The following is a 21,993-nucleotide window of genomic DNA, read 5'->3' on the forward strand; positions in this document are numbered from 1 at the left end:
AAATTCAGGTTTGAAACAGCTTGAGGGTGAGTAAATGGTGAGCATTTTTATTTTTGGCTGACATTTCCCTTTAAATGCTGTGCTCACTTGAGCGGTGTATTAATAATTTGATCAACATTGAGTTTAATGTGAGGTTATGTCCCAAAAAGGGAGGTCATTAGTACATTCAAGAAAACAAAACTGTCATTGCATGAGCATTAACAGACTTAGGGTCACCTAAAATTAGAAATTAAGTTTCGATTTCTCACTCATGTTTTTCTAAACACATTCAGTTTGATAATATTGAAAAGTCACATGGTTTTGGAAGGGCATGAGGGCGAGTGAGTAATGACAGAATGAATTATTCCTTTAAATCCTCACTCACTTCCTACTTGCAAATTCTATTTTTAAACGAGAATGTAACTGAGGTAAATCCAGCTGTTTGATTAACCAGAAATACCAGTCGATGCTTATGTAGACATTAGACAACAATCATTCATACTTTTCTTCTTTTTCTGCATGATTACAGCTCTTTTATTGAAAAAGGAACCTTTACAAATCCACTTCTGCACTGTACTCGTGTTTTCGAGAACACATCTAAAGCCTCGTAGTGTTACGGCTGCGGTTTATGAAATCCCTCGGATTACACATATTAACGCTCCACAGGGATGTCAGGTTCTTAAAAAAAGGGAAATGAAGTGTGTGAAGCAATTTTTGTGATTCTGTTTGTTTGTCTTCTGGGTTTATACGGCTTTAATCTGTTTCCCTTCCTCAAATAGGGAATTCAGAAGTTCCCTTTAACCACTGACCCTGGTTCAGTTTCTATCTCTCAGGGAAAGGTATGTTTGTTGTAGTCTTACCGTACAGATAAACTCACTGGGAGGGACTTATTCATATAATTCAGCATGTGCAGAGAAAATGTCTCTGCATAAAGTGTTGACATATATGGATATATATACAGCTGATGCAAATTTGTTCTGCTCCTGAGTGGTGTCGTCGTCATGGATAAACCAACCAAGCTAATGTTTACATAATATATCTTTGTATTTAAAGTCATGCTGGATTTTGTGTTAGTCTTTGCATTACAATAATGATGTTATTAAACCGATTGTATAGTACATTATGATTTATTTTGTAGTTAGAAAAAAAAATTGACCAGCTACGGAGCCCCTAAAGGGACAGTTTGAGTTCCCCTGAGTAACTTTGCGTTTATTCATAAAATGTTTGTTCTCTCAAGAAACTTTGCATTTGCTCACAAAGAACTCAACATGTCACTGCGTTTCAAAACTTTTTTGTGTTCTTCCAAGAAACTTCCTGAACGTTCCTTCGCAAAACTTGCACATTCCCCCAAGAAATTTTTGTTCGTTCGCAATGAGCTCAGAACGTCAATGCTTTTGTATCCAAGCTCAAAGTTTCAAAGCTTTCAGAGTTTTTGCATTCGTTTCTCTGGGGAGCGCGAAACACTTCCGAGAGAACGCAAAGGCATTGACGTATCATTTTTCCTCCCATCTTGTATTGTTTTCTGTCACCGTGTCCCTTCAGGGCCTCTGTAGAACTTATGCATTAAATATCGCCACTTTTTAAAGGACAGACTGTATCTTTGAACAACATGCCAAATGGAGAGATTGGACTGATTTATATTATCTAGCATTTTCAGGGCATATTGATCATATTTTAGATTTCTTGTTCTTTTTAGTTTTTCAGTTACTGGAAACTTGGCACGAAGGACTGTAAACTGGTGTCCATTGAAAACTGGGATCAGGTTGTAATCTGCCCAGAGTTACTGTAGTTAAATTAATAAATCGGAGCATATCGTTTATTGTTATGCGTTATAATGCAGTAATAGGTCAATGTATGTAAGGGACTCTGGAGAGAACGTACCACAGTGAAAAACGACCCAAAATGATTTCAGCAGCTAAAGATCCTGCCTGCACCTCTTTCTCTTTTACTTGTGTTCTTTTACATTTGCATTAGTCAGCGGATCTGATTTCATGCCAGTCAGGTAACCCGGAAAGAAACCAGTGTGACCAGCTTTTGTAAAGTAAACGCATTACTTTCCCTGCGTCATTGTGTTTCGGTGAGCTCTTGCTCTGAGTTATCCCTCTTTTTCCTTGCACGTCTTTAAAAGCTGCTTCCTACTGTAGGACGCTCAGCATATTACATGCTTTCTGCACACACTACATTTAAAAGTAATATTTTATTATGGGTAGACTGTATTATATGTGATGGAAACCCTTGCCTGTGCCTGTTGTTGTCCCTGGTAAACATTGTTAGGCCAGTCATGTGTTTGAGGAAGTGTTTCAGAAAGAATGCTTCTTTGATTCAGTATTTCCTGCGTAATCCATTTGTGATTTATGTTTTGTTATAAAAATGTGCAGGGAACATTGTATATTTTTCATTTTAAATAAAGGTGGAAACTTTAATGCTCTGTGTTTTTCTTTTGTCAGTGCTCGTTCTGAGCGGGTTTCTCTCAGCGCTGAGTGTGAGTGTGAAAAGCTCGGGAGTTTTTTTTGTGTTAAAGAAGTCTCTTGTGCTCACTAAGGCTGCATTTACTTGACCAAAAATACAGTAAAAAAATACCTGTTGTGACATTTTCTTAAAATTACCTGTTTTCTTGAATATTTTTTGATATGTAATTTATTCCTGTGATCAAAGCTGAATTTTCAGCATCATAACTCCAGTCTTCAGTGTCACATGATCCTTCAGAAATCATTCTAACATGAGGATTTGCTGCTCAGGAAACATTTCTTATTATCATCAATGTGGAATCTATTATGTACAATTTAAGATGGATTCTTTGATGAATAGAAAGTAAAAAAAGAAGATCTGAAATAGAAACCTTTTGTAACATTATACACATACCAAAGTTTTGGGTCAGTAAGAATTGTTGTTGTATTTTGTGGACAGAAATGAATACCTCTATTCAGCGGGGATGCTCTAAATTGATCAAGAGTGACTGTACAGGCGTATGATGTACTGTTACAAAGAGGACTATTACAAATACATTCTGTTCTTTTGAACCTTCTGTTTATCAAAGAATCCTGGAAAAAAACATTGACAACAGTTTTCAACGATGTTAATAATAATAACTGTTTATCAGAATGATTTCTGAAGGATCACTGAAGCCTGGAGTAATGATGCTGAAAATTCAGGTTTACATCACAAGAATAAACTAGAATACATTTTAAAATACATTTAAATAAGGTAATAATAGTTCACAATATTATTGTTTTTACTGTATTTTAATTAAATAAATGCGTCCCTGGTAAGCGTAAGACACTTCTTTTAAAAATCTTTTTAAAAATCTTTCTGATCCCAAACTTTTGAATGGTTTTATATACTGTATGTATACCGCACAAATATATTAAAAAAAATAGTTAAAAAATAATTATTTAAAATTGAATTTAGGCTATAAAATTGAAATAATAAAAAATATATGGTTGATTAGGTGTTCATTTGTTAATCGCTAGAGCAAAGAACTAATTATTCTAGAAGTCACTACTTTATATCATAAAGTTTTGATAGTAATTTATAGCCTATATTTTAGAATTTTGTGTATAAAATAAAATGCCTGAAAAAAGGGAAAACGTTTTTATTAATACACTGTAAAAAAAAAAAAAAAAAAAAAAAAGACAAAAAAAAAAATTGACTCCAACTGAAAATTTTCTAGTGACTGATCACATCAAAAATTTAATTAAATTAAATTGCATCAATTCAATTTGGAGGACTGACAAATTTAGATGTAATCAGTCACTAGAAAATTTTCAGTTGGAGTTGGGTTGAAAAAGGTGAGTTTTCAGTTTCACCTTTTCTTTTTTTTCTTTTTTCTTTTTTACAGTGTACATTGTGTGTTATTCATAATATAAAAATAAGCATAGGTTGTTTTTCAATGCTAATATGTTGTATATTTTAAATTATATCAATACTTAAATGCATTTGTAATGTGTATATTGGTATGTAATTTATAATACTTATATGTATTATTTGTAACAGCACCAACTGAATTACAGTAGAATAAACTCCTTTCTTAGAGTAGACATCAAAAAATGAACATTATATCATAACCTCACATATTTTCCACAAGATAAGATTTGCCTGCGGGTTATAATGTAATCCCAGATGGCATATTGACTCTCGGGTGTGTTGAGTCCCTGAATGCGTGTCAGTGACGAGATTAATCACGCATATCCACTGCCATCCATCTCTCACCCAAAGAAGGCGTGTCGTTTCCCGGGCAGTAATATCATCCAGCGGCTCTTTGTCCCGCTACTGAGGTGGGTGTGTGTGTGTGTGAGAGACTGTGTGTCAGTAACGGGCAGAGCTGCTCGAGTCATGGCGGCGGCGCCCGCGAACGCGCGCACCGGGAACCCGAAAGCGCAGCTGCCGCCGTGTTATTACGAGGGATACCTGGAGAAAAGAGGAGTGAAAGAGAAGGTGAGCGACCATTACGACATCATGTCAAACTCTTCATTTGATCATGTCATCACGCGCAGCTGCATGGCACATGCTTCAAGCGCGTATTGTTTGGACATGGGCGAGGTTTGCATGGATCAGCTCATTCAGCTGTCTTAATATTATCCGTTTGTTAAGGCACTACTCAAATGTTGATTCTGAATTTTAATTCTAGCATTTATTGAAGAATGAGCTGACGTTGTAGCTCTGTGGCATTCGCGATGCCGCTGTCTGACAGCTCTATAAATGGCATAACTCATATTTGAGCTCTTATTTTGCCTGTTGGGTGCTTTAAATTCAGCTGCTCTGGTTGTGGAATGGACACACCTTAATGCAGACCACATGCAGTGTAAAGTGTGTGATTAATATGATGCGTAATCATCAAGAATTCAATCCCAGACACAGGCGTCTCTTATCAGAAGGGGTTTATACCGGAGTTCACTGCGATCTGCTGCAGACAGTGATGCCAGCTGTCATTTAATATGACCGATTCTTGAACATTACAGTCATTTAGAAGTCTTGATCATCAGTGTTGTCTTCATCATGAGTCTTCATCAGTGGTGTCTTCATCAGTGGTGTCTTCATCAGTGGTGTCTTCATCATGAGTCTTCATCAGTGGTGTCTTCATCAGTGGTGTCTTCATCAGTGTTGTCTTCATCAGTGTTGTCTTCATCAGTGGTGTCTTCATCATGAGTCTTCATCAGTGGTGTCTTCATCAGTGGTGTCTTCATCAGTGTTGTCTTCATCAGTGTTGTCTTCATCAGTGGTGTCTTCATCATGAGTCTTCATCAGTGTTGTCTTCATCAGTGGTGTCTTCATCATGAGTCTTCATCAGTGGTGTCTTCATCAGTGTTGTCTTCATCAGTGTTGTCTTCATCAGTGGTGTCTTCATCAGTGGTGTCTTCATCAGTGTTGTCTTCATCATGAGTCTTCATCAGTGGTGTCTTCATCAGTGGTGTCTTCATCATGAGTCTTCATCAGTGGTGTCTTCATCAGTGTTGTCTTCATCAGTGGTGTCTTCATCATGAGTCTTCATCAGTGTTGTCTTCATCATGAGTCTTCATCAGTGGTGTCTTCATCAGTGGTGTCTTCGCCAGTGTTGTCTTCATCATGAGTCTTCATCAGTGTTGTCTTCATGAGTCTTCATCAGTGGTGTCTTCATCAGTGGTGTCTTCATCATGAGTCTTCATCATGAGTCTTCATCATGAGTCTTCATCATGAGTCTTCATCATGAGTCTTCATCAGTGTTGTCTTCATCAGTGTTGTCTTCATCATGAGTCTTCATCAGTGTTGTCTTCATCAGTGGTGTCTTCATCAGTGGTGTCTTCATCAGTGGTGTCTTCATCAGTGGTGTCTTCATCATGAGTCTTCATAAGTGGTGTCTTCATCAGTGTTGTCTTCATCAGTGGTGTCTTCATCAGTGGTGTCTTCATCATGAGTCTTCATCAGTGGTGTCTTCATCAGTGGTGTCTTCATCAGTGTTGTCTTCATCATGAGTCTTCATCAGTGTTGTCTTCATCATGAGTCTTCGTCAGTGTTGTCTTCGTCAGTGTTGTCTTCGTCAGTGTTGTCTTCATCAGTGTTGTCTTCATCATGAGTCTTCATCAGTGTTGTCTTCATCAGTGTTGTCTTCATCATGAGTCTTCATCATGAGTCTTCATCAGTGTTGTCTTCATCATGAATCTTCATCAGTGTTGTCTTCATCAGTGTTGTCTTCATCATGAGTCTTCATCATGAGTCTTCATCAGTGTTGTCTTCATCATGAGTCTTCATCAGTGTTGTCTTCATCAGTGTTGTCTTCATCACAAGTCTTCATCACTGGTGTCTTCATCATGAGTCTTCATCACTGTTGTCTTCATCATGAGTCTTCATCACTGTTGTCTTCATCATGAGTCTTCATCAGTGTTGTCTTCATCATGAGTCTTCATCATTGTTGTCTTCATCATGAGTCTTCATCACTGTTGTCTTCATCACAAGTCTTCATCACTGGTGTCTTCATCATGAGTCTTCATCACTGTTGTCTTCATCATGAGTCTTCATCAGTGTTGTCTTCATCATGAGTCTTCATCATGAGTCTTCATCATTGTTGTCTTCATCATGAGTCTTCATCATTGTTGTCTTCATCAGTGCACGTTTGTGGATTCTGTTTTTATGTAACTTTGAGCTGGACTGAAGTTACTAATCTGGTTAATAAATAGCCTGCAGATTAAAAATAATTTACAAACCAACCTCGTAGCCACTGCATAATGCACATGTTTAGGAAATCAAGTAAACACTTTATGAAATAAGTGTTTGTTTAATTTCACTGATTAATTTGTCATTCTATAGATATATAATAAAATGTATATACCTAAATACTTAAATACTTACTAGATATTAGTTCCATATTTTAATACAAAATATTTAATTTATTATTTTTATTTGTCTCTAAGTTATTCCTAATATTAAAATTAAGGTATTTACTTCATAAATGTGTGTATATGTGTGTGTGTGTGTGTGTGTGTGTGTGTGTATATATATATATATATATATATATATATATATATATATATATATATATATATATATAAAATGCACATGTATATTTGTGCACTGTAGTGTTATATATATGTGTATAAAGTCATAATATAAAAATGTGTGTGTGTGTATGTTCAGACAAATAAAATAAAATAGTTTAGTGTTCAACTAAAATAGTATAAATTGCAGCCAAACTAAAATATTATCCAAAGTACAAAGGTGACAAAGAGAGCCACATACACAAATCGTATATTCAGCAGGGAATATCGGGGTTCAGGTGCACATTGTGTGTCGGGGGTGTGTAGGGGGGTGGGACTCAGATTTAGGACAGCTGTGCTCCGGGCAGGCGTGTGTGTTTGTGTGTGTGTGTGTGTGTGTGTGTGTGTGAGAGAAATCTGTGCCCCTGGGAGACATGAGCTGCCATTGAGATCAGGATTGAGCCAGACAGAACCAAGAATTACAGACAGAAGAGCGGTAATCTATGCAGAGACCACTGCCATTTGTCAGAGCATTACCAAGTCAACATTACGCGCTAGAGCTCTGAATAGATGTTTAACCGTCCTCCAGAGAGAGATGATTTAGTGTCACGTTTGTGTACATTTATGCATATAGAGTCAGAACGTGCAGATCTCGCATTTACTTGAGACTAGATATGAAAATGTTGCTTTTGTTTTCTCCTGATGCAGGTAGCTCGACGTTTATGGACCTGTTTATGTGGAAACACACTCTACTTCTTCAACAACTCTAAGGACACACATGTAAGTGACACGTTCTGGGGTATACAATCCTCTGTCAATCTGTGGAGCATTAGGAGAGATCTGGAAGGAAATTTTCTGCAAATCCCCTTCAAGTCTAAAGTCCATCGTAACCTTATCATCTCCATAAGCGCACTCAGCCGAGGAGAGCAGATGGCAAAGAGTCCGAGTTTTATCAGGCTCTACTTAATTGTGGTTTGAGTATTGATTTTCCCTCTGAACCCATCAAGATAGCAGTGTCTCTATAACCTCAGCCAGAGATGGGAAGGTTAATCTAGAGGAGGAAAAAAGAGAAAGTGGCATGCAAAGAGTTTTCTGAACAATCGCACGTGTGTGGGAACTTATTTACATAGCCTATTCGTGGAATGTGATCATGAACAAACTCTAGTGTGTTTATTCTTTGTGTTAGGAACCGGCCTAAGCCTTTATTCACTGGTCACATATATTTGGGAGACATTTTTATACAAAGCAACATACATTGCGTTGATGGTACACATTTGATCATTTCTTTACGTTGTGGTATTCTGGGTTGTGTTTTTAATGTTAAAGGAATAGTTCACCTCAAAATGAAAGTTTTACACCCCTTCATGCCATTCCAAATATGCTTCTCATTCTTCTGTGAAACATAAAATGAGATGTTTGGCAGAATGTCCAAGCTGCTCTTTTCCATTAATCGATCACGATGATGATAAAATGTGGGTCCTCACAGATGGTTTTGTACAAATCTGTGAAGACCCCCACCCCGCCTTGTATTTATATTATTTATTTATTTATTTATTTTTATAACTCCGTATTTTTGAACCTGAGAAGTGTAACCCATGTAAATAATAATAATAATAATAATGTCATCCAAAATTAAACCACATTAATTTAACATTTGAAAGCAAAGCAATAAAGATATTAGTATTGCAATTTTAAAATTTTTGTTAAATAAAATTATTTTAGAGTAAAATAGTATCATTGCAATGATTTATTTATTTGTGTGTGTATGAGTATTTATTATTACTATATTTATAATTTTGATATATTAATTTTAATTATAATAAAATAGAGATTTGTAATTATAATATTCAACATACAAATATTTGATTATTATTTAAAATGATAATTAAATCATGGATGCTAGCCATTCTGCCAAAAATCCTCTTTTTTTGTGTTTCACGGAAGTCAGTCGGGTTTGAAAAAGGCACTTTTGGATTCATTGTTTCCTTTATATTAAATGTCGCTCTGCTTGTGTGTGTTTTCTAAATAGTATGTAGAGAAGTTGGATCTGAGTGGGTTTGTGTCTCTGATCGATGACCCGAGTCGTGATAGGAATCTTGAAGCTGCCAGATTAAACCTCCGCATGAAGGATGGAGAAATCAAACTCACTGTGAGTATCAAATGTCTGTCAGTACACACACATCTCACTCCCTAATGCACATAAATCTCGGCCTCACACCCACCGACCGCCTGATGGATATTCACCACAGTGCTGGGGGTAACACATTACAAGTTACGTAATCTGATTACTTTTTTCAAGTACCTAGAAAAGTAATTTATTACTTTTAAATTTGATGCGAAATGAGTTGTGCAGAGGCATTGTGCGTGTTGTGTCAACTTGATGGTTATTGTAGTTCTAGACTAAATGTGAGCATGGATTTACTCAACTCATTTACTTACTTGCACAAAAACAGATTTAGTATTCCTCAAAATGAATAACAACAATGACATGCAAACTTAGAATATTACGCAAGCCTGCCATCATTTAATATATTAAATTACACATATACTTTGAATTTAGTCTTACTTTATTAACCAATGTCTTTACTGCTGACATTTGAGGATCCAATTCAACCAAACTAAGTTAAAAAAATACATTCGATAAACATCTTCATTTTCATGCTGAAGTAAAAGTGCGGAACTTTCTTCTCTTGCATCCTATTCTTCTGCAATCCAGAATAGCAGCAGGCGAGAATTTGCATTTCCTTCAGCCTGAGGCTTATTTGTTTCACTTTTGGTGTGAAAAAAATGACACATTTATGATACTTTTAGGACACATTTAGCGATGGAACTTATCGAACATCCAAAACAATGCTGTATTTTTGACTAAATGCACTAAAACTGTGCTAGGAATTTGTTCATTACACACACAAACAAAGATCTGCTGTAAGGTTCTGATGCTTGTAATGAACTATAACGTAGCTCTTATGATGGCGGTCCAGTGGTATGGTGCACTGCACACCAGGGTCCAGATTGTAGCATTTACACTTATTTAAATGAACCGCACTAACAGAGCAATCGCAAAAGAGTTTGTTTAAACGGTATCATGAACTGGCTTTTTTATACTGTTGTCTGAGGTCAACTTATGGCGTTTGTGTGGTTTTTACATCCAAGAACATCATAACTAATAACTAATAGGCTATTTTCTACACTGGTTTTGAGACTCCTAAACGCAGGGTTTTGGTGCCACACTGAAGACTTGGAAGTAAACGCCCACGGCTAGGATTGGATAAGATTTGCATATTTAATGAGCTTCAGCTCCCCTGTTCAGTTCAGTGACATGAGGGATGGATTGATTTGAAAGCAACAACCGGAATTATTCTCTCGATCCCAGGACTCGTAAACGTCTTTATCAAACAAACACAATGATTTATTTCTCATCCACCCACGAATGATTGGAATATTATTTTTGTATTATTTGGCCCGCCCGATCGGTGGGTATAAGCATGAACCTCGCGCACACTCTCTCTCACACACACATACACGCACACACACGCCCAGATCAAGAAAGGAATATTATTTCACTGTTTGAGATTTACCGGCCTGCTGACCGGTGTACATTTTGGTAGCCCGTCTGGAAAACACACAGCCCCGGGACTACTATTACATATAAAAAAGATGTTTTACTCACATAAGTGTGTTGCACAATTCCTGTCGGATCCAATATAGAAGGCACGACATTGTGTTTTAATCTCAATATGTCTGCAGATCCAGCGCAACTAGTTTACAAACGATTCGGCAGTGAAATGAAGCGAACACGCGTACGGTCTTCCCCACTGAGCTGAAACTTAATTAAAAATAAATGAAGGGTCACACATTCCTAATATTAGGATCCGACGGAAGCTTATGCAGCGAGTGTGTTCTTCCACAATATCTTGCTATCTTCTTTGTATGTTTATTGCTGCTGGCTAGTGTGATCCGATCAGCTCCATGAGTCGGTGGGCGGGGCTATTGAATTAGACGTGCTTATTATTCTGTAGAGTCGCTGTTTTGCAACACGATGACATGAAGATACGGCACTCGATCGTTTTCTGGGCCTGGTGTGTATAAAAGCTTTTCTTTGTCTAACAAGGAAGTTTTCAGCTCTAAAAATGACAGGATATTCTTAAATTACCGTGACCTTTTATATAAATCAAAAGCTCAAGGGAAAGTTGATTTCTCATTTCATCCCCCCTTTAATCAAGCCAAACCTGCCAACACACTCTAAAATGTCAAGCGCTTTCTTGAAACAATAAGTTCCTAACTGAATGCTTGAACTATATCTTTGAGACACGCTCCAATCCCGTCACCCTCTCCAGAATGAGCAAATATGTGTTTTTCACTCTTCACAAACCTCTCCCTAGAATTTACCTTCGACACGCAATAGAGTGTTTCGGTTTCACTGGACAGTATTTTATTATTGTTTATGCGCCGCTCATCTGATGCCAGTAATAACACTTCCAGGCAGCTCCAGGTCATTTTATGGTCAGTTCAAGACTAAACAGCACTTGCTGTACTGTATTGGATCACTATCAGCCATTGAATACTGTAGACTTTGCTCTGGAAACTCTTGGTTTATTTTGCATTCAGAATGAGGGTTGATCAGAGGTCTGCTAGAGAGATTGTAAAAAGATTCCCAACACAAAGAGGCACAAAAACACTCTCCACGACATTGACTATCACAGTACTTTGATACTTCCTCTTACAAAACCTATGAGCAGTCCTTCCATACCTCAAAGAAATGCACAAATAAATGTTTAAACTGGAAAATCCAACGCCTACACTACAGGTCAGAAGTTTGGGAGGTTTTGTTTTTGAAGGAAATCTCTTCTGCTCCATTTATTTGATCAAAAATACAACAGTGTATATTGTAAAATATTATTAAAATGTATTTAAATATATTTTAAAATGTATAATGCAAAGCTGAATTTTCAGCATCATTCCTCCAGTCTTCAGTGTCACACGATCCTTCAGAAATCATTCTGATATGATGAATTTGTGCGCAAGAAATGTTTACTATTATTATAATACATTTTGAAAACAGTTGTGCTACTTAATATTTTTATGCAAACCGTGATACAAAATTTAACTGAAATATACTTTTTATACAAGTATTTACTATTGCTTTTGATCAATTTAATGCATGCTTTCTGAGTGAATTTCTTTTCTTTTTTTTAAATGATGAATGGATGAATCAACTGTGTAGTTTATCACCTTGGATAATTAATACATGTAATCTAATTGGGCTGTGTTATACTATATGACTGTAATGTAATGCAGTGGTGTAAGGAAATATGTGCATTAATTATAGTTAATAATATAATGAATGACTCTCTCTCTGTTTCCTCTCAGGCACCAAATCTCGAGGCGCGAGAGCTGTGGAAAGGTTTTCTCTACTCTGTCGTAGATGTGAGTTCATTCAAATGAATATTTGTTTTTTAACAGAAGATTACATATATTCTTTACAGATTTGGGTATTTCCTGCAAGAAAAGGAGTGGGAATACTGGCTTAGTGCTAAAGACTTACAGCTTCTCTTGCAGAACAATGAATTTCAGTCAGACGTTTTTTGTTTGTTTTTAACACAGTCTTGTATAATTGCTGTTCTGAGTTGTTTAATCAGATCTGAGACCTTTGAGCTACAGGAGACTTTGAGTTTTATGACCAGTTTCCAAGAATTCAGTCGATACCGTTGTTTCTTTCATGACTTTTTAAATTGCTGAATATCTGATATCTAGACCATTTACGTTAAGTTTTGGGTTGGTACAAAAAAAATTCAAAAGAGACACGATCATTAAAGATCTACCATGGTTTCCTCAAAATATACCAGCTTTGATCACAGGAAAAAAATACATTTTAACATATTCAGAGAGAAAACTCAGAGTTATTTTAAACCAGGGGTCTCAAACTCAATTTACATGGGGGGCGCTGGAGGTAGACTCTGGGTCAGGCTGGGCCAAATCAAGTATTCCCAAAACAACAAGTCCAATCTTCTCAATCTTTATTATTAACAGTTCTTCAACATGAATGTTTCTTCTGAACATGAACTGTTCCTCTGAATTGGAACATTCCTTTCTGAACATGAATGATTCATACAGGCTTCTCTTGCCTACTTTTTGTTTTGTTTTTTTATATTGTCAATACATTTTTGAGATTTTTGGATTTGGTTATCTTTCGTCCTTCGCACCGATCTATTACCAACAGGTGTGCGATGGTAATTGTGTACTAATAAATATAGCCTACACTGTAAAAAAATATTTAGAAAAAGAGTTACCTGGTTGCCTTAAAATTTTGAGTTCATTGAAATTAAAAATTTGAGTTAATACAATGACAATTTTGAGATTCGACAACCTTTATTAAAATATTATTTAAAGATTTTGTAAGCATATTGGGTAATTGTGTGTGTTTTATTTCTGATTATGCAGCGAAACATGCCAAATAGTGCTATTTTCATGATTTATCAATTTTTTATGTGATTCAGATACAAAAATATTTTGAGTTTCCATTTATTAAACAAATTTCCTTCATTGTATCAACTCAATTTTTTAATTTCAATAAACTCAAAATTTTAAGGCAACCAGGTTACTTACTTTTTTAAGTTAAACCAACAAAAACCAACCAAAAATGTTTACAGTGTATAGAAATGAAATCATTATGTAATACTGAAATAATAAATGTTTTCATTTTTATTTAAAATGATAGACTAATTCAAAACAAGTCCATAACCAGGTCAAACAGAACAGGGAAGGAAATTCTAGGTCTAATTCTAGTTGGGAAATAATCTATTTGGGACTATTTGCAAATGATATTTACATTAATTTGCATCAAATATATTATTAGTCCTGAGATTCTTTGCATGAGTGAATAGTACATCCTCTGCTTATATTTGAGTTCCTCAGTGGTCTAATAGTAGACTTTGAGTAAATCGTCTCAATGTTCAGTTCTAATCCGCTCATGTAGTTTTCTTCATTAAAATGTTCATCAGTGATTGTATATAAAGAGCATGGACACGTTGCATTTTGTGTGTGCAATTTAGTTTAGTGATTTCACCGGAACGAATAGTCTCTCCGCAAACGGCATTACGCGATAGATTGACGCGCTTCTGTGTCTGTGTGTCTGTGTGTGTAGACCTTTTTTTTTTTTTTTTTTTACGGTCTATGGCATAGCCATATGGCGAGCCAAAAGAGAATGTAAACCCCGCCTACTTTGATTTGATTGGCCATTTGATCGCCGTTAAACCACATTAATTTCGACTGTTTTATCAGCCTCTGTTCATGTCAATCACGCGGTGTCAACCAATTATATCAGAGCAGTCAGGCTGAAACAGTTTACAGAAATGCGATTTGAACAGGATTTCAAACCACATATGAATGTAGCTCATTCATTTGTTTGTTTGTTTTATTTTCACATGATCTGATAGGATTTCAATTAGGATATGCACAAAATCAGATTTGGACTGACAGTCAAAAATGCATCACTTTCTTTTTGGGTCTGGAACCAAAATAACCATGAGAACCAAACTACAAGTGTGAACACACCCTCGATCAGATTTAGCTGGACTTTAAACATGCAATAAAGTGAATGTGACATGATCAGGTATTATAAAAAGTATCCACCATCATATCCAATGGCTCTACATCAAAACAACACCACTGAAACACCACGCACTCCTTTCTTTAGTGATGCTGCTCACATGTTTTCACAGATAAAGAGATCAGAGTCCCTGAGCATTAAGCGTCACTATGGCCAGTATATTCATCCGTGCAAATTAGACTGACATATACTTTGTGGTTGATTCCAGCTGGCTGTGCCGACAACTCTCACCCTCCTGCCCGGGCAGCTGCACATGCTGAAGGAAGTCGTGGAGAAAGAAAAAATGCGTCGGAAGGCACGTGCGTCTTCCAGAGCCCCCGCGTCCCCTCTCTCGCTCCCGCTGGTGGGGGAAATACCTGCGTGAGTATCTGTTTATCTGTGTTTGTGGAGAGGGGTCATAGATAACATTCTTGAGCGTCTGCGTGTTTATCCATTACTAAAACATCACTATTCCTATCGCTCTTACAGAAATAGCACTGTGACTTTCCTAAACAATTTTTTTGCCTGCGTGATAAAAAAATTCCATGAATTTACACCGTGTGCTATCCAGCAATAAAAATAAACAATAAAAGCGAACTCTTCCGTGTGATTCTTATTTGACATGGCATTTCTTAGAACTACAACATGCAGCCGAACTATAATTAATGTGATGTTTTAGTGTTTATACAGTGTTTTTTATATCATTATTTGGATTATTTTTGATGTTTTATGAGGTATATGCGGTGTGGTTGATGTGTCAGACTGTATTTGCTACTGCCGTTAACATGTTCTTGTTAAAAGTGACACTCCTTACTAAGGTTTCAGTTCTTATTACTCATAAAAAAACACTTTTTTTATTTTTGTACTTTATTGTTAACCTATTCTAGACATTTTTAGGGCCCATATTGTTGAAAGGAATTGCACAAAAAATTTCCCAAATTCAGATGACCAAGCCAATCAGTATTTGATGATTATTAGGAGGCTTGATAGACAGAGGTCAATGGGCAAATTTGGCCAGGATGAAAGGGTTACACCTCTACTCTTTTTCCGGAGGACATCCTGGGATTTTAAATGACAAGTCAGGAGCTCGGTTTAACATCTCATCTGAAGGACGGATTCTTAGTGGATACTTAAGACAAATATGTTGCCGTAGTTGTGATTGTGTATGTTATTTGGCAGGTGTTTCCGGCCTGTGTCTCGAACTGAAGCTGAGGTGCTGTTAGAAAGACATCCAGACTGCGGGAACATGCTGCTCAGACCGGGACGGGACGGATCTTCACTCGCTGTCACCACACGACAAGACCTGAACGGGTAAAAACACTCAAACATCTCTGTCGCGCTGTCTCTCTCAGTATTTATTTCTGTTTATTTAATTTATCATTGAGTAGTCTACTATCTACACAGGCAGATGACTTATAAAGCAGCATCCTAAACCAAAAAGAACCTCATAAGTGACTTATTAGAGCGGCTATTTATAGGCAGCAGCTCTGCACACTACACAGATAGTGCTCGTGAAATGTCGCGCACAGGAGACTGGACACCAATTAATTAAAATGGAGCATAAAATACACAAAGCATTCCACATATTAGTGGAAAAAGTTCTTAACTTTTACTTCTGAATTAATTATATTTGACATGTTGTTTGAACTTGCGTGGCATCTTAATTTCTTCCACTGACTCTACAGTGTTTGTTTTTAGACAAGTTTATCACAAGTGGCCATTATGACATCATCACTGGTTTTCATTATGATGTCCTAAATTGACATTGACTGAATTTCCCCAGGGTTTATTTATTATGACATCATCACTGGATTCTATTATGTCATCATAAAGGGCGATCACTAGCCTGATGTGGTTATACTCAGTTCTAGTCAGAATATGAGTCTGAAACTGCTCCATTGAGCTGTGATTATGGGGTGTGTTTCAACCGAACCAGGAAAGACCTCAATTGGATAGACCTACAACCAATCAGAGCAACGGAGCGACACATTACGTTAGTTGTCAAATGTCAACAGAGCTCAACTGCACTGTGTTGCCAAGTCCGCGTTTTTCACCGCGGGTGGTTTTCTATGTCCGCGGATTGAAGCGACTATTATGTGATATATAGACCCATGAGTGCAAATTTTAGCAGGCAAACTTGCCAAAATAACACACATTTTACCCCCCAAACACCATTTTTCCCCAGAGAACCCCCAGAAAAGCTATTGTTTTGGGCTAGTAGTTGGCTGGTTTTGTTGTAAAAACTGGGCAACCCTGTCTGCACACACGCTGGAATAAACGATATTTGATGGTGTTGGATAATTTAATGATACACAGAGTACTTACCCAACATGGTACATTTTTGAGAGAAATAGTGAAGGTGAATGCATATACAAACAAGCTCTCCGTTTAGGATCCGAACAAATATAATCCAAGCCCATGTGATGACGTGCATGATTACGTTACTGTTGATCATCTGTCCGTCATCGTCTAAAGCCCGCCCTGATGATTTCAGTGGTCTGAACAGTTTCTGTTCGGGGATAATTACTCCTCTATGGTGCGAGGCCAGACCGAACCGCCCGACCTAAAAATGTTGTGGGCGGGGCTAAGTTCAGCTGACATCCAGGCTATCACTGCATTTAATTATAAACTCATAAATGGACACGATGACTAAATTTTTCGTTGTTTTATTTATTTTGATGTCCATTGGATTTCATGGGTGAAATGACTGGATTTCCTCACGATTTCTGGAATTCTACTAAAATTCAATGGATTGATTCACAACGATACTGGGTCACTGGATCAATTCAGTGTTACTTTAACATCATTTATATTCACTAATGGAGTGCTGACGCTCTTACCAGAAACTTTTGATAAGTAGAACTTGGAAGTAGCTGTGTAGGTAGTTTATTAGCCTAATGGGATTGAAGACGGCCCGCTAGTGTTTAGAACAGAGTCATTGTGTTTTGTTTTTTCTTTTTCAGATCAGTGTTCAGGCATTACAGAGTGACACAGAAGCAGCAGGGTGGTTACATCATCGACGTGGAAAACCCAGTATGTAAATATGACTATCTTAATAAAGAGAAAACATCAACCTTGGGCAAACCTCACTCCTCCTCTTTATTTTCCTCCAGATCCCCTGCCCCACACTGCATGATGTCATCAATGCACTCGTGGAGAAAACGGCCGGGACTCTTCAGCCCTTCATATTAGAAGAGCCTTATGAGGAGAACATCAGTATGTAACAAACACATTGTTAAAGTGGGCCATAAAATAACACTGAACTGTACTGAACTCAGCATCTGAATTTCCTTTGCCTGTAGCGTTTGTGTCATCCAACGATGAGAATGGAGAGCGAACCCTGCACTGTGCTCCCGCTGGGCCTCTCTCTCGAGCTCCATCACTGCCCCGTAAACAAGGTACCGCACATCTCATGCTCCACAGCGTCACACAATGACATCTGCTGATATTTCTTCATATATTGAAAAGGTATCAAGAGTGCTGCAGCTTCATATGATAGCATAGTGTAGTGCTTAAAAAAGACGGTCAAACCCCACAGGTTTTTATCCAGATATTTTGGGCACTTTCCTGATAAATCAGCTGCTATATCAGTTTCAAAGCTCCTGCCAAACAGCATGCAGGAACAGTTGCACTTGGATGCTGTAGTGACTCTTGTATGAAACACAAGTATGAAACAAGTCTCAATCTGTGTGTTTGAGCAATTTGTGGCTTGTAGGAATTGCATAACTGTGAAAAGTTTGAGAAAATGCTGGCTACAGTATGTGTGAACACTAGATGCGGGTAGGTTTAGGGGTAGAGGCAGTTTGTGGGGATAGAATATAGAGTTTATATAGTATAAAAACCATTACGCCTATGGAAAGTAATTCCCCATAAAATATGGAAACACAACGTGTGTGTGTGTGTGTGTGTGTGTGTGTGTGTGTGTGTGTGTGTGTGTGTGTGTGTGTGTGTGTGTGTGTGTGTGTGTGTGTGTGTGTGTGTGTGTGTGTGTGTGTGCGCCCTTGTTTATATTACATTGTGGGGACCAAATGTCCCCATAAGGATAGTAAAACCTGAGATTACCTACATTGTGGGAACCAGCCAGCAGTCCCCACTTTTCAAAGGGCTTATAAATCATACAGGATGAGTTTTTAAAAAAAGTAAAAATGCAGAATGTTTCCTGTGATGCGTAGGTTTAGGGGCAGGGGCAGTGTAGGGGGATAGTAGATACGGTTTGTACGGTATAAAAACCATTACGTCTATGGAGAGTCCCCACAAAGATAGTGAACCAGACGTGTTTGTGTATGTTCGTTCAGTAGGTACAGACAGATGGACACTGCGGACACAGACGAGATCTCCCAGTCCCTCAACAAGATCCTTTTCCCCATCTGGCTCTCCGTCCAACTCCATGAGAAGACTGGTTCTGTCTCCCTCACCTCTCTCTCAGAGTAAGAGCTCCAAAACTGTCTTCAAAACATTTCAACTTGATAGCATTGTTTTGAGTTTGGAATTTTATAGTATTTTTTCCTATAAATTGTAGGGGTGCAATGATACATGGTTATATTAAGATATTGCATATATAAAAATGTGATGATATAGTTGATGTTCACGATATAAGGTTTAAGGTTTTATTCAAGACTTAGCTTGCAGTATTTATAAGGTATAATTCACCCAAAAAATGTCCATTTTGTCATCATGTACTTAGCCTCATGCCTTTTCATACCTACTGTATAAGATTCTCGTTCAACTTCAAAATTAATTCCAACTTCCATTTTTTTATGCAACTTGAGAGATTACTGTCCCTCTATTAAAGTAAATTTCTCTAAAACTTAAAAGGGGTAGTTCACCCAAAAATGAAAATTAGCCAATATAGCCATAACCCTCAAGCCATTGAGGATAATTAGAGTTATATTAAAAGATGTCCTACTCATCCAAGCATTATAATGGCATTGAATGGCTGTTTTCTGTTTTGAAGTTGAAATTATTTTTTATTTTTGAAGTAAAAGTGCATCTATCCATCATAAAATTGCTCCACACGGATATACTTTTTTTTAATTATTATTATCATTTAGATATTTTTATTTGTGTGTATATTTAATTTATTTAATTAAAATTTGGTTATTTAATTCTTTTTACCGTTCAAAAGTTTGGGGATGATAATTTTTTTTTTCAATTTAAAAATATATTAAAATAGAAGTTTTTCATTAAATTACACAGTATAGATTGTAAAAAATATCTTGCAATATAATCTTTTTTACTTTTTTTCATAAATAAAAATGCAGCCTTGGTGAGCATAAGAGACTTGTTTTAATTGCTTCCTTCAAATATTTATATTCTTTTGTAATCGACGTGTGATCCTCAATAAACACGTTTCTTACGTGATACCCAGACATTTTGAATATTTTGATCTAATATGATTTCTAACCTGTAAGTTTGCCAGAGGAGAACTGGCACCCCGGCTGAGTCTGGCTTCTCCCAAGGTTTATTTTTCTCCATCATGCCCTGATGGAGTTTTGGTTCCTTGCCACTGTCGCCTTTGGCTTGGCTTGCTCAGTTGGGGACACTAATATTTCTATGTAAGTTATTCAACTAAATATCCAAATAAAATTAATTTATTAGGTCTTAATTAAACTATAATACTGATCTGCCAACATTGTCGCTATATGATAAATTAAAATAAGCTGATAACTTCACCTTTTTCTCCAGAACAACTGTACAGCCGAATAAAATTTTGTTGCAATATATTACTGTTTAACACTGTGAAGCTGCTTTGAAACAATCGCCATTGTAAAAGCGCTATATAAATAAAGTTGACTTGACTTGACTTTTGAAAAGGTTTTTTTAAAATCTTAGGGAGCTCAAACTTTTTAACAATAGTGTTTATTTTTTGCATTAGATACCCAAACATACAAAAGTAAAATAATTATTTACAGAGCATGAGGGTTAAAATTTGACTGGATATTTAATATATGACTAAAACTGTTCTCTTCCCATCAGGCCTCACAGACGAGCTTAAACAGAAGCTGGAGAAGAGACGGACTAGTCAAGATTAATTTCCTCCTTGTTTCTTCTGCCCACCCTTCGCCGTCTCATTCTTCCAGTGCCTTCCAATAAAGACTGATGTCCTGTTGAAGGAACAAGGACTCCCTGTAATCGACATTCTTCCCTCAGTGTGACTTAAACAATGCCACTTTATTTGACTTTATTAATAACACGAGAGCTGCGATCCACCAGCTTGTCCTGCCCCATGATAAGGCGGTCAAACAATGCTTTGAGATTACAGAAAATTAAAAAGGAAAAGTCTGAGCCAATATTATTTATATCTAATTTTCTCTCAGTTTAATTAACAAGACACTCAGGTTTCTAATGACAAAACCATGAGTTGAGAGGAACTTTTCACACATTTAAGAAAGAATTAAGCACATCACAATGAATATTTGGTTTTAATCAAGCACTAACTGTGACCTGGAGAGAACGGATCTATGCTGAATGTGTTGTTCGGGGCAGGGTCCAAAATTAACACTCCCCATCACCAACTGCACATATAAATTGGGCAAATAGCCTATCTGGATTTTGCTTTTATCCAAAGCGTCTTACATTAGGCATACATTAAACACATAGTATAGTCAGTTCATTCCCTGGGAGTCGAACACAGGAATTTGGCATTGCTAGTACTATTCAGTTCCAAAGAAAAACAACTTATGTTTGTAACTTTAGGAACATGAACATATGATTTAAAGAGAATTGTAACTGACCCACACTGACAGTAGCTATGACAAATGTCACAAGTGAAACAAAAACATATAAAAATGTGTCATGACCAGTGAGAAATATAAATGGTCTTAAATTTTGAGGTGTGGCAAAAGTTCATTTTTGACCCTGCTTCCGAGTGTCGCGGTAGAGTAGGCTACCTAGCCTACTATGTTTTGAAATTTGAATGATGCTTTTGGACACATTTGCTGGAGAATGCCCTGGCAGTTTTTGTTTTTTGTTTTGCTAAAAAATGGTATTTGAATATAAAGGACAATTCAGCCTTCTAGAAGTGAGTATGAGTTGTAAGCGTTTAGAGATAGGTTGTGAAATGGTTGCATTTGTGTTCATGATTAATTCACCAACTGTCATTATCGGTTTTATGAACATGCATGGTGCTAACTGTGACTTTGTAGATATGTTTTCATGTGATGTTAAAAATAATTTCTTGCTATTTATAACTGTGATATTTGGGGGAATTAAAGGGAAGGTTTTATAGAATTCATCCGCTGTTAGTTTTATTTGACTGTAACGTTACCGACTGCTGTTTTAACCGACGGTTAGAACAGTTCATTGCCGCCATCTTGCGACTGAAAGTGAAAACGGGAAACATACCAGTCACACTGAGGACTTCCGTTCATTTAATGGTGAGAAACCTTTCGCATGATGACTAGAATTTCACAAGTGTGTAGTTAAAACACAAGTTAATTTTTTACAAGTTAAACTTAATTAAATGAAAGTTTTGCTGGG

At 36.9% G+C, this 21,993-nt stretch overlaps 1 protein-coding gene across 1 annotated transcript; it reads left to right on the forward strand.

Annotated features, from left to right (window-relative positions):
• Window positions 1-4,125: 4,125 nt before the first annotated feature.
• Window positions 4,126-21,748, forward strand: stap2a (signal transducing adaptor family member 2a). The gene is made up of 11 exons (XM_067452731.1): window positions 4,126-4,413; window positions 7,635-7,706; window positions 8,956-9,075; window positions 12,297-12,353; window positions 14,744-14,895; window positions 15,694-15,825; window positions 17,478-17,547; window positions 17,628-17,730; window positions 17,817-17,912; window positions 18,810-18,941; window positions 20,491-21,748. Exons 1-11 carry the CDS (start codon window positions 4,135-4,137, stop codon window positions 20,544-20,546), a joined length of 1,269 nt encoding a protein of 422 aa, XP_067308832.1. The 5' UTR covers window positions 4,126-4,134; the 3' UTR covers window positions 20,547-21,748.
• The last annotated feature ends 245 nt before the right edge of the window (window positions 21,749-21,993 follow it).

Source organism: Pseudorasbora parva, chromosome 9 (genome assembly GCF_024679245.1).
Source record: "Pseudorasbora parva isolate DD20220531a chromosome 9, ASM2467924v1, whole genome shotgun sequence".
Taxonomy (NCBI): Eukaryota; Metazoa; Chordata; class Actinopteri; order Cypriniformes; family Gobionidae; genus Pseudorasbora; species Pseudorasbora parva.